The 23505-nt window shown below is 36.6% G+C and overlaps 2 protein-coding genes across 2 annotated transcripts in view; one reads left to right on the plus strand and one right to left on the minus strand.

The window, feature by feature from the left end:
• Positions 1-8462: 8462 nt before the first annotated feature.
• On the minus strand, positions 8463-9506 carry LOC122093438 (30S ribosomal protein 3, chloroplastic-like). Its single transcript, XM_042663789.1, has 2 exons — positions 9111-9506; positions 8463-8920 (listed from the first exon to the last, which is right to left on the minus strand). Exons 1-2 carry the CDS (start codon positions 9393-9395, stop codon positions 8639-8641), a joined length of 567 nt encoding a protein of 188 aa, XP_042519723.1. The 5' UTR covers positions 9396-9506; the 3' UTR covers positions 8463-8638.
• Positions 9507-21505: 11999 nt separating this feature from the next.
• LOC122092692 (aluminum-activated malate transporter 9-like) overlaps positions 21506-23505 on the plus strand; it is a 4771-nt gene continuing 2771 nt past the window's right edge. Inside the window, exons 1-5 of the mRNA XM_042662930.1 lie at positions 21506-21639; positions 22016-22399; positions 22590-22727; positions 22875-23144; positions 23311-23447. Coding sequence (XP_042518864.1) covers positions 22036-22399; positions 22590-22727; positions 22875-23144; positions 23311-23447 — 909 coding nt within the window. The 5' untranslated portion in view covers positions 21506-21639; positions 22016-22035. The remainder of the gene's footprint in view (positions 21640-22015; positions 22400-22589; positions 22728-22874; positions 23145-23310; positions 23448-23505) is intronic.

The following is a 23505-nucleotide window of genomic DNA, read 5'->3' on the forward strand; positions in this document are numbered from 1 at the left end:
AGTCAAGTGCCAATAATCGCATATAACTATGCTTTCAAGTCCCAGGGAAAATAAATAGAATGTCCAGTAAGCAAGTCCAGCGCCAATAATCGCACGAGTATATATGCATGCATCTAATCATTCTTTCTTATGAACTCATCTGTGTGTAAAGTTAGAAGCTTCAATCATAGAAAATAATAGCCAAGTATAAAATCAAATTTGCTTCCAGGAAAACCTTGGGATTAATGATTACTAATGATTCTGATACAATGTAAAGAAACTGAAAATGACCGGAAATAGAAGCTCATCTAAATCTACTATGGAAGAACGACTCAACTCAAATAGTCAAGCAAGCCACAGACAGAACACACTTTTTTTTAGGGGAGGGGGTATGTTTGAAGCCAGTCATTGGTGCATATTTATTGTCAAATCTTTTCTCATCAAGCATGCTGAGTGTTCTGGTTTCTCAACCATTCTATCAAAAGCATAAAGAGAGGAGCCACTTTTCATCTGGCCCAGTTATTTTCCCACGCTCAACTATATGCATGTGTTCTCTGCTGTAAAGTTGGCGAAAATGAAACATTTAAATTTAATTGCACCTCAGAGAAATTAATGAGTTCAACCGCTGATATACCATCGTCCACTGATATGATGAGACAATATCAAAATAATAAGAACACAACAAAAATGAAAATAGAATACTCTCTGGACCTACCTCCCCAAGTTGCAGCTTCTTTATTCTCCAATACAGACCGGCTAACTGGTTTCCAGGGAAGGAGGGAAGGAGAAAAACCATTTGATTAGAGGGAGCAAGTCATTTGATGAGGACGGCAGGGTGGCAGAGTTGCATCATTCAGGAACACTGTACTGTTTTTTTGGGAAATGGAAATGGAGGATCACATTCAAACCAAGGAGCCATAGGATCTCCAGTACCCAAAATATATATATATATATATATATGGAATAGAGTCCAGTGAATTGCATTATAAAGTCGACCCTAGAAACCACTTCATAAACCATTTGACATCTATCTGTGAAATTCTTCCCCCATTCTGTCCTTTCATTTTACTGATATAAACTCTGGAACATGGCAAGAGCTTGGCTAGATCTACTTATGAATGAATGAATTTCTGAGTCAGTTTTTCATCCGTCTTATTCTTCGCCAAAATATATTACTTTCTGTCTTCCTAACATGTTATCAATAATTAATAAAAAATATCAGAAATTGGGGTGGTAGAAGCAGTCAGAACCACAAATATTCTGGTCATTACTTGTTTGATGCTTTAATGGCTTCAAATTTGGATGACACTATAGTTTGAAAATGCAGTGGCTTATAAAGGGACTGATCATCCACAGACACAAAGACAGGTCCAAAATAGCATTTTTTTCGCCAACTCCCCAAAACCATTGTGCATACTAACCCTTGAAGAAGAATTGAAGAGTCTTTTTCCCCCTGCTCTCAAAGTTATTAAAGGGATCGATTCATCATACACAGACAAAAGAGAAGTCTAATATAACCTTTCAAGCCAAGTCTTAGAAATCATTATGGATGCTAGTCCTTGAAGGAGAATTAATTAATGAAGTTAGTTTGGAACCATTTCCTATTGGAAGTGGCTGTTTTTTGTCTTCCAGTTTCACATTAATGATTCATCAATAGAATGAAAGCATTTCAGAAATACAAAAATGTATAGATATATCACATAGTTACAAACAAAAAATTTACTTGGGAAGAAAAATACCTTAGGAAGCAGTTTCCCTACACCCATGGGTTTCTGTGTCTTGGGGTATCGGAACAGTGGGGAGGGGCATTATCAACTTCGTACCGTGGGGGGCAGGGTAATGATGACCCTAGATGGGTGGGTGAACCCTATTCCGTGTGGAGGAAAACTTTCTCCAATATCTTATATTTTATTATAAGACTTCAACCATTCAAAATTTCATTGAGAAATTAGAAACAAAAGCAACCCATTAGATTTACCATCTTCAAACACTTAAAATTGGTTTCATTCAGGGGCATACTCAGTAATGAGGATTGGGGAGTAGGAATGATCATCATCAATATCTCAAAAGATGGGAAGAACCTTCAAGTGCTTTAATGCAGACAACAGTAAAACTGAATTGTAATTTGATTTCATTGTTTCAATCTGGCACTTATAAGTAGAAGAGACTTTCAGGATTGTGAAGGGAGGGCAATACCATGCCTTCCAGACCTAAATTCCAAAACAGTCGAACAGTACCATAAGAAATTATGGTGGAGGATAACACTAGTAACAAACAGGAAATCATCTCATGCAATAAAACAAATTTCTTAGCTCAGCTCGACTATGAATATATTCTTTGTGCTAGTCACAATGTCCGAAAATGAGAAAGGAAACATCTTGCACTAAGGGATAATATCTCTGGATTGAGCATGTATTCTGATGCCAAAGTTGCTCATACATCATGAAATTTTGACTTTTAAAGGGAAGACAAAACTTCTTCCAATTTCATCACCTTTCCTTTCATTATAGGCAAGCACCTTGGCATAGTATCTAGACCAATGATGCACAAGTTCAATCACTAATGATGCAAGCCAGAAAAACTGAGAAATAAAGCATATTTAGGGAATTGGAACTGTCAAAGTACACAAATATTTTAAAAAATTTATAAGTCAAAACACTGACTCAAACAGAAAGAGACTGATAATATATATTTTAGCGTTTAAAAAACATTAAGAATTTTGAATTGTCACGTCATAAATGTGGAATTGTGTGAATAACCTTAAGACCTTGGAAGTATGCAGACAAAAAAGAATTTTGACCTCCCATCATGCAGCTTTGGTCTTCTTCAAGTTGAGTAATATTTTGTTCTATTGGAGAGAAGTCAATATTACACAGATCACAGCCTGTGGAGAAGAATAATTTTCAGATTTGGGTTTGGTTCAGTTTTCTGGGTCAAGTTGAACCTGTGATTCAATAAGTCAGGCCCAAATTTAAGTCCCCAATGAGTTATATGGGTCATGGGCTAAGTAATTTTGAGTTTTCTATTATAAAGGGCTCATTCTATAAGCCCAAATATTAGGGATTTAAGACTTCTGCGGAATTAAGTAGTTTGTTTCTACTTTGCATGTAATGATTTACTTGTTAAGTAGAAGTTTCTAATTTTGTTACTTTCTATTTTGCATGTAATAGCAATGGATCCTCTAGAAGGATTCCATCCTGGTTTCTATATTATCTGCTTTCTATTTTTCTTGTAATAGCTAAGGATCCTTTCTAGAAGAATTACATTTTTTGTGTTTGCTTGGCAGCCAAGTAGCAAGGAGAGTTTCTAGTCTTGTAATCAGTTCATTGGTTATTATAAATAAAGAGCAAGGGGCACACTAGCCCACAGATTTGATGTTTTGGAATACTAGCTCTATGTGAGTGCATACTATGGTGAATCAGTCACAGCCCTTGTGGCGAATCCTTTGTTTGGGACCGGTGGTGAAGCCTTTCCCGCAGACCATAGGTGGTGAAGCCTATTGATCGTATCCTCTTCTATCTTCTCCTCTTCTTCTTTTCTTTTCGTTTAGTTCCATTACTGTTCTGTAGGTATTCCAGCACCTTGCTCTCTTTGTGTTATTGGGTGAACTCTTATCGTGTCTTAATAATCCTTTGTTGTTGCCCTCATAAGCTCCTTTATTTTCTATTAATTTTACATACTGTTTCAGGTCTGTGATAGCACTGTTTTCACAGCATACATGTCTGAACTTCAGTCACTGTTTCTGAGTATCTAACCTTCAGATTGGGCTTAGCCAAAATGTTATTCCCTTCCCCTTCCCCTTCCCCTTCTACTCCACTAGACCAAAATTGAACACCATCGCACTGATCAATTGGAAGTTGAAGTTCTCCTTACTCTCTATAATCTGTCCATGTTTATATCTCCTATTAATCTAAACATCCTCTTGATTTGATATGTTAACCATATACTCATCCCATTAGGACCTCTAACAAACGTTAGTTTCAGCCCATCAGATTTGTGGTTTGCAAGTTCCAAATCACGTTTAAGTTCTGGCTTTCTGCCATATTCATAGATTTATGGTTCACTGCGATTCTGGTTTCTTGTAAGTTTGCTAGTGTTTGTTTCCTTTCAGCCTAGCAAATCTCATCACAATACCCCGCTCTTTATAACCTCTTACAATGATGGTGAAAGTTAAGTTAATTTTGCATATTTCTGAATTTCCCCCAGGTCTACAAAATATTGCGAAGGCGGCTGCAAATCATTTTAGAGGTCAAGATGCAGTATCCAATTAACGTAGTTTTACTTCTCTGAATTTGGTTGTTTGCTACTTGTTGTCACCATTTTAAAAGTATTGGTGTTAAGAAGTATTGGACCCACTTACCCACAGCACTGTCCTTACATCATAGTTCCCTCTAGTTGGAGGCAATCTATTTACAAGGATGACACGCACGGTCTCATAGAAACCTGTAGTTCTGAAGCAAACGGTAGTTAAAATGGAACATCTAACATGTATGATGTCACAGAACACCATGTGGGCAACAGCTCAGTGAATAGGACAACGGTTTGTACTCCTTTTGAGATCTTGCTTGGAGTTCAGCCTAAGCGACCTATTGATCTTATGTCACTCTCACCCCAAGCTCAAGTTAGCATTGAGGCTGATGAGTTCTTGCGTCATATTAGTGAGGTGCATGCCAATGTTCGACGACGTATTGCCTTGAATAATGAGGTATATAAGGCTCCAGCTGATCATCATTGACGTTATGTGGAGTTCAAACCCGGGAACATGGTGATGATACAAGTAAATCCTGAACGGTTTCAAATGGGTGTCAATACTAAGCTCCATCCACGAAAGATGAGTCCCTAAAAGGTGCTGAAACGTATAGGACCTAATGTTTATGTGCTTGAATTTCCTGATGACATGACCATAAGCAACGTGTTTAATGTGGCTGATATGCACTTTTATGTTAGGCACCATTCGGATGACAGAGACACAGAGCAAATGTTGAGGCTGCCCCAACTCAAGCCACCTACTTCTGAAGTTATTAAAGATGTCTTGGATGATAATTACAAGACTACCCGCCGTGGTACCAGTTATCATACTTTCCTTGTCAAGTGGAAAGGCCGTCCCCATGGTGATTTTACTTGGATTCATGCTGATGACTTTAAGAGACTTGATCCCGACTTGTATGAGCGCTACATGTCCATTGCCCATTCGTCGGGGAGAAAAAATGCTTTCAAGCCGGGGAAGAGTTGACGCAGATTTGAAGACCTATGCTAGGAGGAAGAAGAGGGTCGACCACCATAGTTGTTGAGGTCAACCAAGCTGGTTTTCCTAGCCCATGGTTTGGGCTACTGATGAGGATATTAATTTCCTTAATTAGTTTCTAATTTAGCTATTACTAGCTTCAAATTTCAAGTCTTAAATTAGTTTCTAATTTCAGTCATTATTAGTTTCTAATTTCAGTTGTTTACAATTCCAGTTTTTAGTAACTACATGTTAGTAGTTTTAATAACTTCAGAGTTTCTATTATTTGTAAACACTCCCCCATCATTATAAATAAAGTAAAGGTGTCTCACTTTGAGCCCACGATTTATACAAACAAAAAAACTGTTGATGCTGCAATGTCTCTGCTGAGATTGCTTTGTGTTGGATCAAAGTGTTGGGTTTGGTATTTGATCCAAGCGACTTTGGTATTTGATCCAAGCGACTCCTTGCAGCGTGAAGTCCAAGAGGGTTTCGACAAGTCTTCTTATCTTCTTTCAAGTTTGTTTCAAGGGTCTACTGCTGTCAAACAATCAGGTATTTATATTTCTGATTCTGCCCAGAATTTCCTGAAAGCAGAGCAATCGGCCTCCTCTGGAAGAACCAGTTCCAGCCATCGGTTTGCTCCAATATTCTGGTCGATTGTTCCCCTCTGTCCAACTAAGAATTGATCCAATTTCTGGCTGATTCTGTTCAGCCAATGGTGAGATATTTAAAATCACCAGAATGATGTCTTCTAGTGCTATGTCCCAACCTGAACTGATATCGGTTGTCCTGGGTTATTTGTTACTGCCGTTTTATGATACTGATACTGATCATTGAATATAAGTTGCTTGCATTTATTTGTACTGATTTCAGTCACTGGTTTGGTCCTATCTGACTGATATTGGTCTGACCTAGTTGCTACTGTTTTTCTAAAATCGTTAGCTACTGTTACTTCTATTTTCTGCTGGTCTGATTATAGTGGATTGTGTTGGGTGAAATCTGGTTGTTCTTTGGTTTAAAAGTTCCTGTATTTTGGGTCTAGTTTGAGCTTTCAAATCTAGTCCTACATTATTGGTAAAAACAGCAAAGGTATATACACAAAATTGCCTTGCACAGTGAACAGTGAGAACAATTAGAGACCTCAAAATAATCAAAATACCCTTTTATTAGGTCTCAAGATCGCTCTCCAGTTGTTTCATTCACTCAAATCCATTGTCTTTATATTTCCACATAAGCTTTAGGATCATTAATATGTATCCTTGATGCAGATAAATCAGAGAAAATGGGCTTATTTTAGGCAAATAAGCTATGGGTTGGGGTACATGTAATTATGTAAGGAATAATGGTGTATGACCTACCCACAAGCATAACCAGTGCACGAGGCTTCTGCCACTGCGGGGTCTGGAGAGGGTCATAATGTATGCAGCCTTACCCCCACTTCGCAGAGAGGCTGTTTTGCCGACTCGAACCCGTAACACTAGGTCAAAATGGAGCAACCTTATTGTTGCGCTAAGGTCTGCAACCACTAGGTCACAAATATTTTGCTTTGTTTTAGTCTGCGGATTCAGGCTTGCATCTGTGGTATTCAGGTGTATTGACTCTTGTGGATTCAAGAGTGTTTGGCCGCTGTGATATTCAGTAGTGAACCTTAGTGGGATTTCAAGTTGGGGTACTAGTGGGATTCCAGTCCTACAGATCAGGTGGATTCTTGTTCATATCTTCCTTCTCTTTCTATTCTTCCTCTCCATCAGTTGAACAGAACAGATTTAACTGCACAAGCTTATTTCTTTCTATTTTCTTAATTCAGTTTTCTATCATTAAATACTATTCTGTTAGCTATTATACTGCCCTAATTTTCTTCATTTTCTGTTTCTGAATTCTACTCCTAGGTTCTGGTTTAAAGTTCTGTTTCAAACCTTCTTTATGGTCGAATTTCAGCCTTCCTACTTGAAATCAAATTCTTCAAAAACTCTGTTTTCTGAACCGGTTTCTTAAATCTGGGTTCAGAAGACTGTTCAGATTATATTACTAAATAGTTGCTGTTATTTCTATTCCAAATCATTAAGTTTTAGCCATCGATTTCAGAAATCCTACTTCAAGTCTTCTTTCTAAAAACCTCAGTTTCTGAATCTGATTAGCTATTTTAATTCCTGTTTTCTGCCACTGGTTTATTCAGCTTTTCAAGCTCTTAACTGAATTCTGATTAGAACTCTAATCTGTCCTGCAATTTTGCAGAACTTAAGCTATCCTACTCCAGTAAACTCGATATCTGTGGATCTGTCCATCAGATTCAAACCAAGTTTGACAGGACTACATATCCTGTTAAGACCAGCCTTCAACCAGAATTTGAACAAAATTATAGTCCTTTTGAGATATTCAATTTCTCTTGAATCTGGGTATATCCCTTACCTGTGATCCTGTTGCAAGCTGATTTCCCACTGGATCTTACCGGTTCAGGCTTAGCACTGCATTAATGCTCTTCGAGTAATAAGATGTGTCAGTAACAGTATGCAGATAAGTGGCTACTATGCACACACTTTCAGATAGTAGTTTATTAGTCTTCCTAACATTTGTTTGAAGTAAAAGCATGTCAAAGTAATTAGGTCCTCCTTTTAAATCAACTAATTCTGAATGATTGAAGAGCCAGAATATCACCATTGTCTAACCAAAATAGGAATCAAGTAAATAGATACCTATGTTCCAGAGAATCTTAGGTTAGGATATCGCAACGAAAGAAAAGGCAACAAATTTAGTCTTCTTCAGCAGAAAAGTACAAACAAATCTTTCTAAGAAGTTGAGCCACGTCAAATTTGGGAAAAACATTATGACACACCTGCCCTAAGATTTTCAAACTCCAGATTCTAAAGCTGACTCAATCAAACCAAAATGCACTTTATATCTTCTCCAATTCACACTATGACGAAGGTGAATATTTTAATGCTATCAAGAAGAAAATTCATCAAATCATCATAAAGGTCACTAGGCATGTATGTGCTTCAACCTATGTGCACCCCTGAAGGAGTGAAGATTTTATTTTTGCCTTTCAGAGGGAGCTAGATAGATAGAGAACCCCAAATCACAGAGTATGGACTTCAAAGAGACACCCAAACCTCTAACTCCAAAGTTAAGATTAATTTCTCTAGCCTGACTGCTCTCTATGGTCATACTTTAATCTTGATAAGGAGTTTTCTGTTGTAAACAGGAAATATGACTACAATACTGCAAAATCTATCGCAAACTTTTACGGAAAAAAAGAGGAAGAAAAAAAATGAAGATTTCATTAAAATTAAATGTAGAGAAATACAAGTAGCCCAAAGAACTAGAGCACCATAGATTTCAACAAACTAAGATAGAGCTTAAACTATGCAGAGAACAAACTAATTGTAAGACACAACTGCAAAGGATTTGTTTCCCCCTTCCAAATTTAACAAGTTATGACAAATTGCCACCGCTCTGTTGCCACAAATTGATGATATCAGTAGCCTGATTAAGAAGGATAATCATCCTTTTCTGTGATATCCATGGCTTACTCTCCAATAAGGACTTCAGTTCTTCCCATGCGTCCTTCCTCGGCCAAAAATAGTACGGACTAAGCGGAATGGTGCCATGACCTGGAATCTTCTGGTCGAGTGCCAGACCAATATTCTTCTCAAGCCAAATAAACTTCAAAACCAGCCTGGGTTTCTCCATTGCCTTAACAACCACTCCAAGCTTCTACAAACATTCAAAGAACAGAGAGAAATTCAACACAAACAAAACACTGAAACAGTATTAACCATAGAAAGTAAGAAATCCAAAATATATATATGTAAGAAATCCAAAATATATATATGTAAGAAATCCAAAATATATATATATATTAAAAGAAAAAGGTGTCCAATTGAGAGTGAGAGAGAAGTGAAACCTTTTTTTCTTCAACTGGTTCTGAATCTTCTGGAGCAACAGAAGCTGAATCCTCGGAAGATTTTTCTTCTTGAACTGCTTCGGTTGCAGCAGCTGAAGCAGAAAGCTTTACTCCTTTTCTGTTGGGTCTCGATTTGAACTCCGCGAGGGTCGTTAGATGTAAAGATGAGACCTTTGGCTTGAAAGTAATGGATGATTTCAGGGGCTTGAAGACGAGTTTGTGAGGAGGAAAGCAGGAGCGTGTGAAAGCTCCATTAACACCAGGTTGAATCGCCATGGATAACATCTTTTGCTCAGAGTGAGAGAGAGAGAGAGGTCTACGGTGCTTTTGCTGAGTTCGGATAAGGGGCAAACGCAACTACGCAACGAGGATCCAGATTCGGATTCAGGCAGACCAGGGGGTGAAACTCATGTCTGATAGACCAAATAAATCGTCTATCGTAGTCTAGCCATTTACGCCCAGCCCAGCCCAATTCGAAAAAGCCATTCCAAATTCTCTAATGTATGGCCCCAACCTGAGGCCTTGGGATATATGTTGTAAGGTATAATGATCATTTGTCCCTGAAACCATTGCCCCTAGCTAATTGTGTTTATCTTAGATGCTTTAATTAAGCCCTTAGAGCTTGAGTTATGGGTCTAAATTATGTCTAGATCAATTCGGGAGTTGCCATGAGCAATTGTTGGGACATTGATTTCTTAGTACTTCCTATGCTAACTATTGTTTCTAGAATTGGGATCCTCTCCTGAGCGTTGATCGCTCAGGTCTTGCTCATAACTACCTCGGCGATCGATACATGTCCAAGCGGTGATCCAATGGCTCTGGGCGTGGCACCTCTACTGGTCGATAGAAGCATAGCCGTTGGATGACTGCTTGGACACATGTCAATCGCCTAGGTAGCTATGGGCTAACCTGGGCGATCAACGCTCAAGAGATGAGCCGGATCCAATTTTCTATACCCTAAAGTTGCTAATGAAATTTATGTTATTTACTAGTTTATGTTTAACATGCTCGTGTAAGAACGCTAATTGTGTTGAAATGGCATTGAACATCCCTCTCTAGGAGGTAGCTTAGTTTTACGAAAGGCCTGTAATATGGTTTGAGCTTAGTTGGTAAAATTGCTGCAAATGGCAATCTATCTCCCCACTCTTAGTCTTATAATCATGCTTGTTTAATTATTGTCCCATGTTAAAGCATGGTTGAAGTATGATGATCATTGGGAAACACTTTCTCCTCATACATTATGATCATCCCCAGACCCCGCAATGGTCAGAGCTTTGTGCACTGGGTATGCCTTTTTTATTCTTCCTTCTTCCTTGAGTAGTACTTGTACTTATTATGTTTTTGAGTTAGATTGTTTGATTCCTTATTAATATTTCACTAATTGGAATTCTTCTTCTTCTTCTTCTTCTTCTTCTCTCTCTCTCTCTCTCTCTCTCTCTCTCTCTCTCTCTCTCTCTCTCTCTCTCTCTCTCTCTCTCTCTCTCTCTCTCTCGGTAATAGAGTTTTGTGCCTTGTGAGCATGATTTCAAGTATCAATATTGTATCAGCCATACCATATCGGTATCGGTTGAGACCGATACCTGATACTTGATCAATCCGGATCAGTTGCCCATATCATCTCAAGGGTAAAATAGTACAAATATATATATATATATATATTCAAAAAAACAAGGGCAAAAATGATCGATACATATAACACACTGACCCGATCCATATTAGTATCGTATTCGTATCGTTAAAGACTGATACTGGTACCGATACCAAGAACTAAAGTTGTTAGTGCTTGCTTAGATTGTTTAGAACTTCTTCTTATTTCTTCTTTTAATTGAGATGCATGTTTGGTTCTTACTGTCTTAGAGCTTCACATTTATAATTGTTTAGTTGCTTTGTGTTGATGTTTTCCCTCTTGCTAAGCACCTAATGTTAGTTAGGTTCTTACATGAGTGTGTTGTAGTTCTATGATAATTATCATAGGATCTGTTTTGTTATGTTCGTTTCCTGTTTTTCCAACTTTGAGAGTGACATGGATCCAACCAACCAAGAAACCCTAGTAGCTCATTTCCTTTAATGTGGTCATTTGTCTTCTACCTTTGACTGTTAAGTAGACCCAACATATGCTTAATTGGTAACTAATTATTTGTACAAAGGGTACTTTTATCTGTTGAAACTTTTGTTTAGGCACATACATGAACCATGGTAGCCTAGTAATATTACATTGACTTGTTAGGAATCTATTTTTTCCAAATTTAGAATCAAATGGAAAAATATTGTGGGCCATTGGGTGTCTCATGGTTTACCTATTAATAACATGATATGCTTTTTGTACTTTTGTGACTTAAGTCATTGTAATTGGTAACTACCTGGCCTGTCTTTTCTTTTTTTTTTTTTTTTATTCATAAAATAAAAACAGAAACTACAAAAAGTTGCTGAGGCTCTACAGCATATTAACATTGTTCATAGAAAATTTCCTACTCATAGCCATGAAGGCCAATGTTTTCAAGAAAACTCCTTGACATTCTTCATGAACTTGAGATTTTTATGGTTCATTTTATCACTTGTTTACTCGTCGTTGGTGTATATTATTTAACTTGTCTTTTATTCGGTTTTTGTCCTAGATATTCTCCTTGTGTTTTTGTTTGTCTTTCTATTAGTTATAGTTTTTTTCTTTTTTTTCTTTGTTTGTATTTTGTTGTGTGTTAGTCATCCTCATTGGGATTCTTTCTCATTCTCCATTCATTCCTCCTTATCTTTTCTTTCCTTCACTTCCATTCATCCTTCTCCTTAATGAGATGGATATCTCATTTTTCTCTCTAGTAGAAGTCTTTTTGTTCACGTCTCTCTTGTTTCCTTTTATTATTGTATGTTTGTGCTATGTGTAATATTGTTGTTTTTTAACCAATCTTCTTTTTTTTTCTTCTTGACTTCTGTCATTCCTTGAATTCTATTTGATCATCTATCTCTAATGACTTGAAAGTGTTGGTTAATAAAATCTGCATTCCATTGGTTATGAAATCTTTTATTTCTTACCTTCTTCGACATATCCTTTACTTAATGTAATTTCTGATCCTTTATATGTTCTCATTTTTGTCGATGATAAGGGGGAGAAATATATGGAGAAAGTGTGGAGGTGTTATAATTATTAGATATGTTTGTTGTGCATACTTTGAGTTATTTAAGGGGAGAAATATGGTTTCTCTAATCTTTGGCTTATGCATGTACAACATCCATTTCATTGCATTCCTTTTGTATGCTCTATGATCTAGTTCTCTTGCTTAGTATTCCTAATTAGCGTACTCTTCTTAGTCATGGGTTGTGGGGGAACATATCTTATTTTTCACACACTAATTTGTCATCACCAAAAATGGGAGATTGTTGAAACATGGCATCTACAAGTGTTTTTTGTGATTCTTCACTTGTGTTTTAGGGTGAAAAAAATTACTCTTAATAGTTTATTACACCTCCCTTTTTAATTTTCATAGTGTGCAGAATGGTTTGTATTGCATTTGTTCCTTAGTTGGTCAAGTATCTTGGCTTTCCGTCTACAATAACGAATGACAATTAAAATTGGTATCAAGAGCATTGAGTAAGACCAATAACATATATAGAGATAATTCGACAAGTGGGTCAAGAACTTCAAGGGACTTCTCATAAGATCTTCATCAAATGTCATCTCTAGTCTTAGGGTTTTGTACTAAGTATTTTCTTATCATTGTATCCTAAGATCGCATTTAGTGATTCACATAGAACCTAGGTCTCCCTAGACACCTATGACCAAAAAGTCCAAAATATAACATAATGATATACATCTCTTAAACTTTTTGGTAGACCCTCTCTAGTAGACAAATGATCTAAATTGGGTATTTTCTAATTAGAACATTTAGAAATTTATTTGGAAAAAAGTTGTCAAAATATAGATTTCACATCTTGGTATGATCAACTACCTGCTAATCAACCAGCTTCTTTGTTTACAAACGGCTGATCTTTACTCAAGAGCTCAAAGGAGAAATTGACAATAGACGAAATCTGCCCTCTAGCCCTACCCTCTTCTGCTAGTCTTTCCTGGTCAATTGGGAAAAACCTTCTCAATTCAATTGCTGATTTTTGAGCCTATCTAGCTAGCTCAAGCCCTTTATGGGTCTTTTTACTAGTTCTGCTTTAACATGCTCTTTAACTTGCCCTGATCTGAAATCCAATCCACATACATTCATTCCACACGGTAAACATGGCTTAATTATCACTTGACTAGCTTGTCGGTGGCAATCAGTTGATAAAATATATGGCAATCAACTAATAAACTTCTAAGAGAGTTGAAGGGCATCCGACTCATGTGATAGTAGCAACCAAAAATACACTTGTCGCTTTACCGACTCATTGGTGTTAATTTGATTGGTCATCTACTCATGCACCCTATATCTGCATTTCTTGCAACTTTAAGATGATTTAAGTGGTTGTGCATTGGGAATTAGATTTTGGCTAAACTTGAAAGTTATATCTCTCTGAATCTAGTTTGAGTAGGAAAACAAATTACTATATCAATCCGAGCTTCAAAGAGTAAGTTGTGCCCTACATAGAGGGATTGTGTATTGAGCTTGTAATTTGTACCTTTGGCTAGTATCGGTTGCACTTTATTGATTTGGAAAAACTCAACATCCCCTTTTTACAAGGTGGTGGCAATAGTTTGAAAAATATTGTTTAATGGTGAACCTCAGAAAACCATTGGGTTAGTTATGAGTCCATAAAGCAATTAGCAGTTGCGTGGTAAGCCGTATAAAACTACGTTGTAATGGTTTGATTACTACCCATTGAAGTAATCAAAATAGTGAAACGCAAGAGTGAGGAACTTCTTGGAGTGGGTATAGGCTAGGCAAGGTTGTCTAACCAGTATAAGTGTTTGTGTCTCACTTTACTAATTTTCCTTAAATTGTATGAATGAATGTTGAGTTCAAACTTGTCTAAATTTCTGTTAAGTTGTTTATCTATTGTTTGAATTCAATGTATCAATTGGGCAAATTTTTTTTTTTTTTTTTTTTTTTGGTTAAATTGGCTAAGATTTTTATAATACCCGATTCCCACTTTCTTGTGTTGCCACAGTTCTACAAGTTTAACTTTGTCAGATTTCTGGTTTCATCTTATACTTTTTCAATCAAGTTGCAAGATAGTTTTTTTTTTTTTTTTTTTGAATTGGTTATTTTGATTTTATGGAGCCTTCTAGGGGTATGCCTGCAAGTCCATACCTCTTTACTATAGCCATGGTATGGTTTTGTCTTGATTCCTTTCTATCTATACAGTTCTTAATTTATTTAAATAAGTTAAATTTTATAGGTTTACCCCTGAGAGATAACTCTTCTGTTTTTTTGTAGATGACATTTTTCTTTTCAATCACATAGTTATGGAGATTATCTCCACAATCCATGCAATCCTCCACTCGTTCCAAGATCTTGCTGTATAAAAAATGAATTTTGATAAGAGAGGTATTCAATTTAGCCATAATACCCCTGCTAACTTGTGGAGCTGGGGAGCTATTTTTTGTTCATCTTAATGGTAACTCTTATCATTAAGTTAACATTAATATATCTGCTTGGGCGATCTGCTTTGTTTTCCAGAAAAATGCATCTTATGTAAGATAAATTATTTGTTGACAGGAAAAATTGGTGAGGCGAAGACTCTAGGGCTGCTCAAAGGGATGTCGAATGCAAGAACTTTGAAGTGGAAAATGGACGTTGTATAGAGTGATGCTGAAGAAATTAGAATATATTTTTAGAAGAAGTATGAATAATTGCTAACCATATGACCAAAGACTCTAATGTTATTATATTTAGAGATGGATAACCATCCCAACCACCCCAACTAATAATAGATATGTGGGAGAACTCAAATCTATTGCCAAAGAGGCTATAACAAAGAAAAAACAATCCATATATAAGTCGAATATGATGTATAATTTATGTAACTATGTTTAGTGTCTTGTTTTATTTTGATTGAATAAAAAAAAAAACTCTATTATTAAGTTATTGAGGCCCATCAATTTTTATAAAATAGGATAGAGCTTGGGTTTCTATAGCCCATAAATTAGCTAATTATAGGTTTATAATTAAAAACCAAAGGGAAACTATGACTATGGGTTTGGATACTTTTTTTTTTATTTAAGTATATTTTCGTTTTCATTAAAAAAATAAAATTATTGTTAAGCCTAGCTCGATCTGGGTTGCACCCTTTGCACTGATAATGACTAATTACACATTATAAGATCTGGTTTTATTGGAACAACTTACACCTAACACTGGCAGGTCCCAAATTAAGATTGGTAGAACCTGCAAAGCTAGGTTCCCATGCACACGCACACTCATACGTATCCGTGCACACATACACTCTCATATGCCTGAGCATATGCACGTTCATACATATGCATGTACTCACACAAAATATGAAATAAAATAAAAGGGTTAGGCTTGTCAAATTTACATTTTAAATGACATAATGCTAGTGCATGAGGCTTCCGTCATTACGGGATCTGGAGAAAATCATAATATACGTAGTTTTATCCCCACTTTACAAGTGAGACTATTTCCCAACTCAATCCCTTTTGAAGAAGCCTAAAACACAATCCTACAATTTCTTGAGATCATATTTAAGCAATCTAAACTTCTCCAAAAAGGATTTCTTTAACTTTCTTGCATTGTTTGCTATTTCATGCTATTTTCTATGATCAAGTCAAAACTCATGTGCTTTCCTTGAGAAAAAAATCATCAATCCTATCAGATACTACATAATATCAATAAATGGGTTTAGGAAAGCAAAATGCATGTAGCCAAAGCCTTTGGCATGAATCTTGGATAGTGGTGCATGGGTGGAACAGGATGCAAGGTTCCTTGAGTTGAGTTTATAGACATTAAAGAAATAAAAATAATTTTTTCTAAATTCCTACATCACCAGGAATATTATAACTTATTGAAATTACAATAAAATATTATTTTTTTATTATTATTTTATATAAGCTTTCACAATGTATTAAAGGAAGAAAAAAATATTTTTTCTTTCTTAAGCTTTAAATCATCAGCCACTTAATAACTAGTTAATATGATACACCCCACCCCCACCCCCACCCCCAACCCCACTTACCCTAGCCCCATAAAAAAACATTTTTTTGACACTCTTCATATTTTTAATTGTCCTTAAATCACTTTTCAACTAAGGCAATCAGAGTTTTTCTGACCTAGAACTTCCTAATCCGCATCATTATTGAATCTTTTGCTAAACATTAAGCCATCATGCCCTAATAGAAAAATAAATAATTATTAGTAAAACTCATAAAAAGGTGATCCTTGAAATAGAAAGAGAAAGCGATTACGTGAGCGCAGCAGCTGCCCGGCAGCTTCTACTACGTGACAACTAGCAAGGGCTTCTATATTAAAAGGGGAAAAAAAAATAGAGGGGTTCTAAATTATTGAAATCAATAATATATTCTCAGGCCATGAAAATGATTGTTGGTGGGATCAAAGGCTCTTTTTCTAGTCTATTCTACAAATTAATAAAACTTATAAATTCAACCATTATCAGCCATGCTTTTAGAACCTTCCAATAAAGAAATATAATATTAACCAAAGAAAGTAAGGGGATATAATTTTTGGGAAATTAAAAAGAAATAATTTTGCAATCTCACCTAGATTGTTCAGCTTATATCCATATTTAAAGGGTTAGGAGGCAATTTGATAGCATGGGTTTAAATATTGGTATTCGATTGATAGATATTGTTAATGTACTGATACATATCATATTGATTGTATTAGGGCACCGTTTGATAATATTTCTGAAAACAAAAATTAATTTTTTGGTGTTTGATAAACATGCTTCTCAAAACGTTTTTTGTAGTAATAATACCACTAAAAAACCCAATAGTATCATCGAATGCCCAAAAGGGAGGGAGGGTTCGGTTGCCTCTCTCTTTTTAGGTTTAAATAGTTGAGAGATTTATCGGGCACAACAATCTTATTTTTTTCTCAAATTCGTTTATAGAAACAATGAAACAAGACTTGTATCGTCAAAATTGTTTCTAGAATTGTAAATATGCAAAAATTTTATTTATGTTTCTAGAAATGGGTGAAACAAAATAACTTTATTAAACGTTTTTTAGGTTGTTTCTCCGTTTCTAAGGACAAAAAAGCGTAGAAACAACAGAAAATGAATGTTGTCAAACGGTGCCTAGATAGTTTTACCCTCAAAGAAATCGGTATCATATTATATTTTGATAATATTATGATTTGTCTTTACTGTATCTCTAGTCAATATTATCAAGTATTGATACAATATTAGTATCGACTGATACTAATATGTACCGACTAATCTAAGACTAATACCTAAGGCTATTTTTGATAGAGTTGAATTTGAAAAAAGAGTGTCCCAATGCATGAGGCTCCAGTTATTACAGGGTTGAATCTTGAATGAAAGAAAACATGAGTCAAAAGGATTTAGGAACCCTAGAATAGAATGTTGAATCTCACCAAATGATTGAAGAAAAAATTTCCAAAAAAAAAAAAACTATTCAGTAGAGGTATAATTAACATCACTCCTAAGAAAAAGACATTTATTTAAAGAAAAAATGATAGGAATGCTAGCAGGATAACCAGGTATCAGGTATGCTAATGAATGTAAACCGTTAGATTAGATAGATTAGATCAATTCTATTGGGTACTTGTTGTCTTACATAACCTACTCAGTCCGGACGCTCTACCATCACTTTTCTTCTCCTTCAATATCTCCGATTTTCCCTCTCTCTTCCACAAATTCCATATTCTTCTCCCTCACTATCTCAGGTGGCTTTTGATCGGAGTATTCAAAAATTAAGGTTTATAAGAAATCGGCTTCAATATCTATCAAACCAATCTGCTTCAGAACCATATTCAACTCCGGACCTAATCGTTTCGTCGAATACAAGACCAGAACTTCATTGATGTTTGCCTCTTCCATGACGACACCACGAACTCAATCCTCCGTCGGCTTCAACATCTCATTATTTTTTGGTTGGTAAAGAATATTGAAAAGTAAAAAATGTAGAACCTACGAGAAAATAGTGAAATCCATGGAGGTGGGGCTTAAGGACTTCACTGGTCCTAAAAGTACCTCGTTTCCTTTCGCATCTTTTCGTATTCCCTCTAGTTTAAATTGACAGAGAAAATCATAATTAAGATGCTACTTCTCCATGGTGAAAGGATAAGATTGAATGCAAAAACATCAGTTTGGATCTGCTAGCTATTCTGAAAGACAATTCCAGAAAACTCCATTTTAGATTTATCAAGAAGAAGACGAAGAAGAAGAAATTAGGGTTTATAAGAAATCGGCTTCAACATCTCACCACGCTTTAAAATCGTAACTTACCCCATAATCATGTTCTTGGCCGGCAATCTAGCACCAGCCATCTCGCAACGACTTCACCTGTTCTCTTTGTCTAGAGATCTCATCGGAATTCACTTTCTCCAACTGGATCTGGCAAAAGGAATGATTTTTCTGACTAAGAGAAAGAAAGAGAGAGAGAGAGAGAGAAAGAGGGAAAGGAAAGATGGAGTAATAGTAAATTGAAAGTTTGAATATCTTTTCTTCATTCAACGGTTTAATTCAATTTGATCAAATCCTATGATTAAAATCTTGCTAGCATTCTTAATTTTTAGGTACTGCGATAGCATAACAACCAAAACTATACTGGGATAGCATAACAACCAAAACTATCCCTCTTTCCTATTTAAATAAAAAAAATAAAAATAAATAAAAATCATTTATTTGGTTATCACTTATCACATAGGACGATGGGAGTAGAAAGGAAAGCACACTACGAGTGGGGCCCGCCATTGTGTCCCATGGGTCCGCACAACCGACTCTGAACATCTTTTCTTATTGTGATTTTTTTATGACCTATATTTATTAAGATGTAGACAAAGAACCAGCTTAACCTCACGTCTTATCAAAGGAACATAATGCATGGGTCCCACAATCTTGATTGGGCTGGATCTGATCTGAAAATCCCAAGAAGATTACTGAGAAGTTGTGGGTCACCACTAATAACCATAGACATGCGTGATGCTACCCTGTACCATAGACAATCTTCAGTCTCAAGCAAGCATATCATGGAATTAGGAAGTCCACTTGAACAAACTTAGGTTAAAGGGAAATTACTATCCCATTTCCTTTTCGATGCTTGAGTAGTTGAATGCATAGGGATGAAATGACTATCCCATTTCCTTTTCGATCGATGCTTGAGTAGTTGACTGCATAGAGAAATTTTTTTCCAACGACAATCATTTATTTTACACCTATTCAATAGTTAGGATGACTTAGACATTCTTAGATGTTGATAGGTGTTGAGATGTGTATCCAAGTCATGTCACAGTTGTTGAATGGACGGAAAATAAAATGGTTAAACAAGTTGTCAGAGAGGAATCGGATTCTCAATGCATGTTCTCATTGGCCGCATATTGGGGTGTCAATCGGTCGGTCTGGCTCGATTTTGGTTTGAGTTGAGTCGGTTTCTGTGTGGGAAAGTTGAAACCGAACCAATAAGGAAATTCTGGTTTCGGTTTCGATGCGGTTTGGTTTCGATTTATCTTCGGTTTCTTAAATCGATTTGTAACCGGGTTGGTTTTGGTTTTTGGTCCAATTTGGATTCGACTTTCCATACAAATGTTTACAAAACTAGGCAAATTTTGATTTTTTTAATGAATTTTGGAGTGTTTCGGTTTCTTACCGGTTTGGTTTCAGTTTCGGTCCAGGTTTTGAGCCGGTTTCGGTTTAGTTTCGGGTTCATCCGGTTTTCGGTGCAGTTCGGTTTGGTTTTGGGGTTGCAATACTCCAAACCGAACCGACCCAATAAGGCTTCGGTTTGGTTCGGTCCGTGTTGTTATATGTTCGGTCTGGCCAGTTTTACCGGTTCGGTTTAAGAATTGACACCCCTAGCCGCATACAAACAATTAGTATTCTCTCTACCTTAAGTTAATTGTCAAATAGTAAAAAAAAAAAAAAAGGAACTTTAAAAGACAACATGGCCGTTGCACCTTAGATATGAGGATATGAAATGACTACCTAGCCCCGTGAAAAATAAAAGTCTTTCCCTTATTGATGCCCCTTATTGATGCTTCCGTTCACATTCTCATTGGTCCAACATTGGCACAAGTCACAATGTCTTTCAACTAACTTTTAGAGAATCCTCCATCTAACGAATTATTCATGATAGAGAAGTTGATCTCACAGCCTCAGTGAACAATAAAAAGGGGTGTCCCTAGTTGAAACAATACGCTTAAACTTTAGGCAAAAGGTTTTATGCATATGTTTCAAGTCAAGTTTTGGAGGTCAGAGCTCGACGCATTCTCTATGGGCTGAAGCAATCAATGGATGGAAGATGGAGGATGGAGAATAGAAGAAATCTGGAATAACTCCAAGGAGATAGAAGAATTATTGGTTGAGAGGAACACTATACCGTAGCCTTGGATGATGCATGGTCTGTACACACAACCTTTGAAATGGGAATGAGAATTTACGATGCACACCTTAGCCTCATCCGATAATTGTATACATCATCATCCACCATGCACAAAATTTCTCACCTATACTTTATACCCAAAAAAACAACAAAACAAAACAAAAGGTTATAACTTATACTTGTGGGCATTGACGAATAATGAAGTTTCTCTACCGGTCAAATACCCTTATCCAATCCAACGGCCATTCAAAGCTCAACCTGCTATCTGATCGTACGGTAAGATGGCTGCATTTCAAGTTTGACCTTCCCTTTGTCATTAGCACTCGTTGGCTCTCTCGCTATCGGACCGTCCGGAAACATGACTACATTCCAAGGTCTCTCTCTCTCTCTCTCTCTCTCTCTCTCTCTCTCTCTCTCTCTCTGATTTATTAACTATAGTTCGACGATGCTGATCGCAAAACGACATTATTTAATAGGGAGAGGATTCCTGACCACTGCGCCCGACACAGTAGCCAACGAAATTACTATCTCACTCTTGTGAAATCATAAAATTCCATTGATGGTTTTGAGACCCACATTGATGGTTTGTTCTTAAATAGATGCGTATCATTGGATCGATAAGCACAACCAGAGGATTATACGTATCATTGGATCGATAAGCACAATCAGAGGATTTATATTTTATACAGACCCATTCAAACTGGGATCGGATCGATATCGGTCCTTTCTGATCCGAAACCGATTCGGTATCGGAAACCATGCTTTCATTGGGCCCGCACAATCATCCAAAGGAACCCTACCCCGTAATTGGTCGCATATTTTAGACTCAGACACATAATTTTATGAAAAGACGCATTTGCCCCTCTAATTGAATGCCTTTGCACGCATCGGCATCAGATCATTATCATCAAATTTGCCTTTTCCGCCTCTCTCTCTCTCTCTCTCTCTCTCTCACTATAGTTGTTCTTAAAAACCAGGACTCCTGGATAATCTCTTTCCCTGCTTCAAGCTTTCAACCTGGTTCATGGAGATATGCAGATATCTGGATAGTTGAAGACTTCCAACGTATGCAGCTTCGACTTAGTGAATGAATATGTCCTTCCTCTGCATTTTTATTTTGTTCTTCTTTCGGATAATTTGGTCTTGCAATAGAATGGGATTATTGGGAACATGGGATGATGTTGTTTTCTTTTCGTTTTCTGGGTTTTTTTTCATTTTTCCATTCATTATGACCTCAGTGTTGAATTTGGTATTTTGGATTTTCTTCTTGGCTCTGCTGTCATGGATAAAGCCGTGATCTTTTTGTGTTTGTTACTTCATTCTCAGTTTTAAGAGTTTAGTTTTTCCGATTACTTTGTGGATCTTCTGTGATGGATAAATTCTGATCTTTACTTTTGTTCTTCTCTGGCTTCGTTGGCTGATCTGATTCTCTTCTCTGCAGTGAAGGAAAAGAGGAGACAAATGGCGGGAAAGATTGGATCTATGAAGCATATTTTTGCAGAGAAGAGCAGGGAGAGACTGCTTCTGCATAAGGGTTATTCACTTCTTGGGTCAGACTCTGAAGTTGAAGAAACTAGATGCGGGTGTTTCGGTCGGCTAGGAGATGCAATTATCAAATTTTGGAACGGTTTGCCACAAATGTTAATTAACGCATGGCAATTCGGTCGTTCGGATCCCAGGAAGGTCATATTCGGAGCTAAGATTGGTCTAGCATTGGTGTTATTATCCGTGCTTATATTCTTGAAACAAGAACCATTCAAGTCTCTCAGTCGTTACTCTGTTTGGGCTCTTCTCACTGTTGTCGTCGTCTTTGAGTTCAGCATAGGTAAGAACAATTCATCCTTGATTTTGTTTCTTGTTTGAGCTTCTCTTACAGATTGACAGAGAAAAATGGTTACTTTAAAATGTTTTAATGTGAATTACTTATCTGTCGTCATTCAGTTATTGTCTTCCTGTGTTTTGTCTTTGAATGGCTATGCGTTTTGAGTTTGTTAAGTGCATATTTTGATCTGCAGGAGCAACCCTTAGCAAAGGGCTTAATCGTGGGTTGGGGACATTGTCTGCTGGAGGACTTGCTCTGGGCATGGCAGAGCTGTGTACACTGACTGGAGAGTGGGAAGAAGTTTTCATTATTATCAGTATTTTTATTGTAGGTATGAATCTTATGATCATGAGAATGAAACTTTATGCTATAAATGTTATGTTCTTTGTTTACATTTTATTTTCTTTCCCATTCATAACATGTGCTTTTGTTTTCTTTTTGTTCTTTTGTGGTTGTGGCATCTATTGTGTTTGATTAGGATTCATTTCATCCTTTGCGAAACTATACCCCACGATGAAGCCATATGAATATGGGTTTCGGGTGTTCTTGTTGACATATTGTTTCATAATGGTATCTGGGTATAGGACGAAGCAATTTATCGAGACAGCAGTATCTCGCTTCCTGCTTATTGCCCTTGGTGCCGCTGTTTGTTTGGTTGTAAACATATGCATTTACCCTATTTGGGCTGGAGAAGATCTGCACAACTTGGTGGTAAAAAATTTCCTCGGTGTTGCCACTTCTTTAGAAGGTTGGATTATGTTTCATTAGTAAATATCTCCTCTCTTTTTTTTTTCAGAGAGATGGAGTTGTAAGATTTTTTTTTTTTTTTTTTTTTTTTTTTTTTTTTTTTTTTTTTTTTTTTTTGGCTCTGGTTATTTTACATTTGGGAATTTTTCCTTCGAGCTTTTCTGTAGGTATTGTTAATTCGTACCTGCTATGTGTTGAATATGAGAGGGTTCCTTCAAAAATTCTTACCTACCAAGCTTTGGATGATCCAATGTACAGTGGCTACAGGTCAGCTGTAGAATCTACCAGCCAAGAGGATAGTCTGGTATGCATTTGTTGCAACTGCTGTCCATGCATTTCATAAGATCATTTCCCCCCCCCCC

The sequence above is a fragment of the Macadamia integrifolia genome, chromosome 11 (genome assembly GCF_013358625.1).
Source record: "Macadamia integrifolia cultivar HAES 741 chromosome 11, SCU_Mint_v3, whole genome shotgun sequence".
Taxonomy (NCBI): Eukaryota; Viridiplantae; Streptophyta; class Magnoliopsida; order Proteales; family Proteaceae; genus Macadamia; species Macadamia integrifolia.

Coding starts and splice junctions, on each gene's coding strand:
- LOC122093438 (XM_042663789.1), bottom strand. CDS start 9,395: ATGTTATCCATGGCGATTCAACCTGGTGTTAATGGAGCTTTCACACGC. Junction 8,921..9,110: donor AACCAGTTGAAGAAAAAAAG/GTTTCACTTCTC, acceptor GAATGTTTGTAG/AAGCTTGGAGTGGTTGTTAA.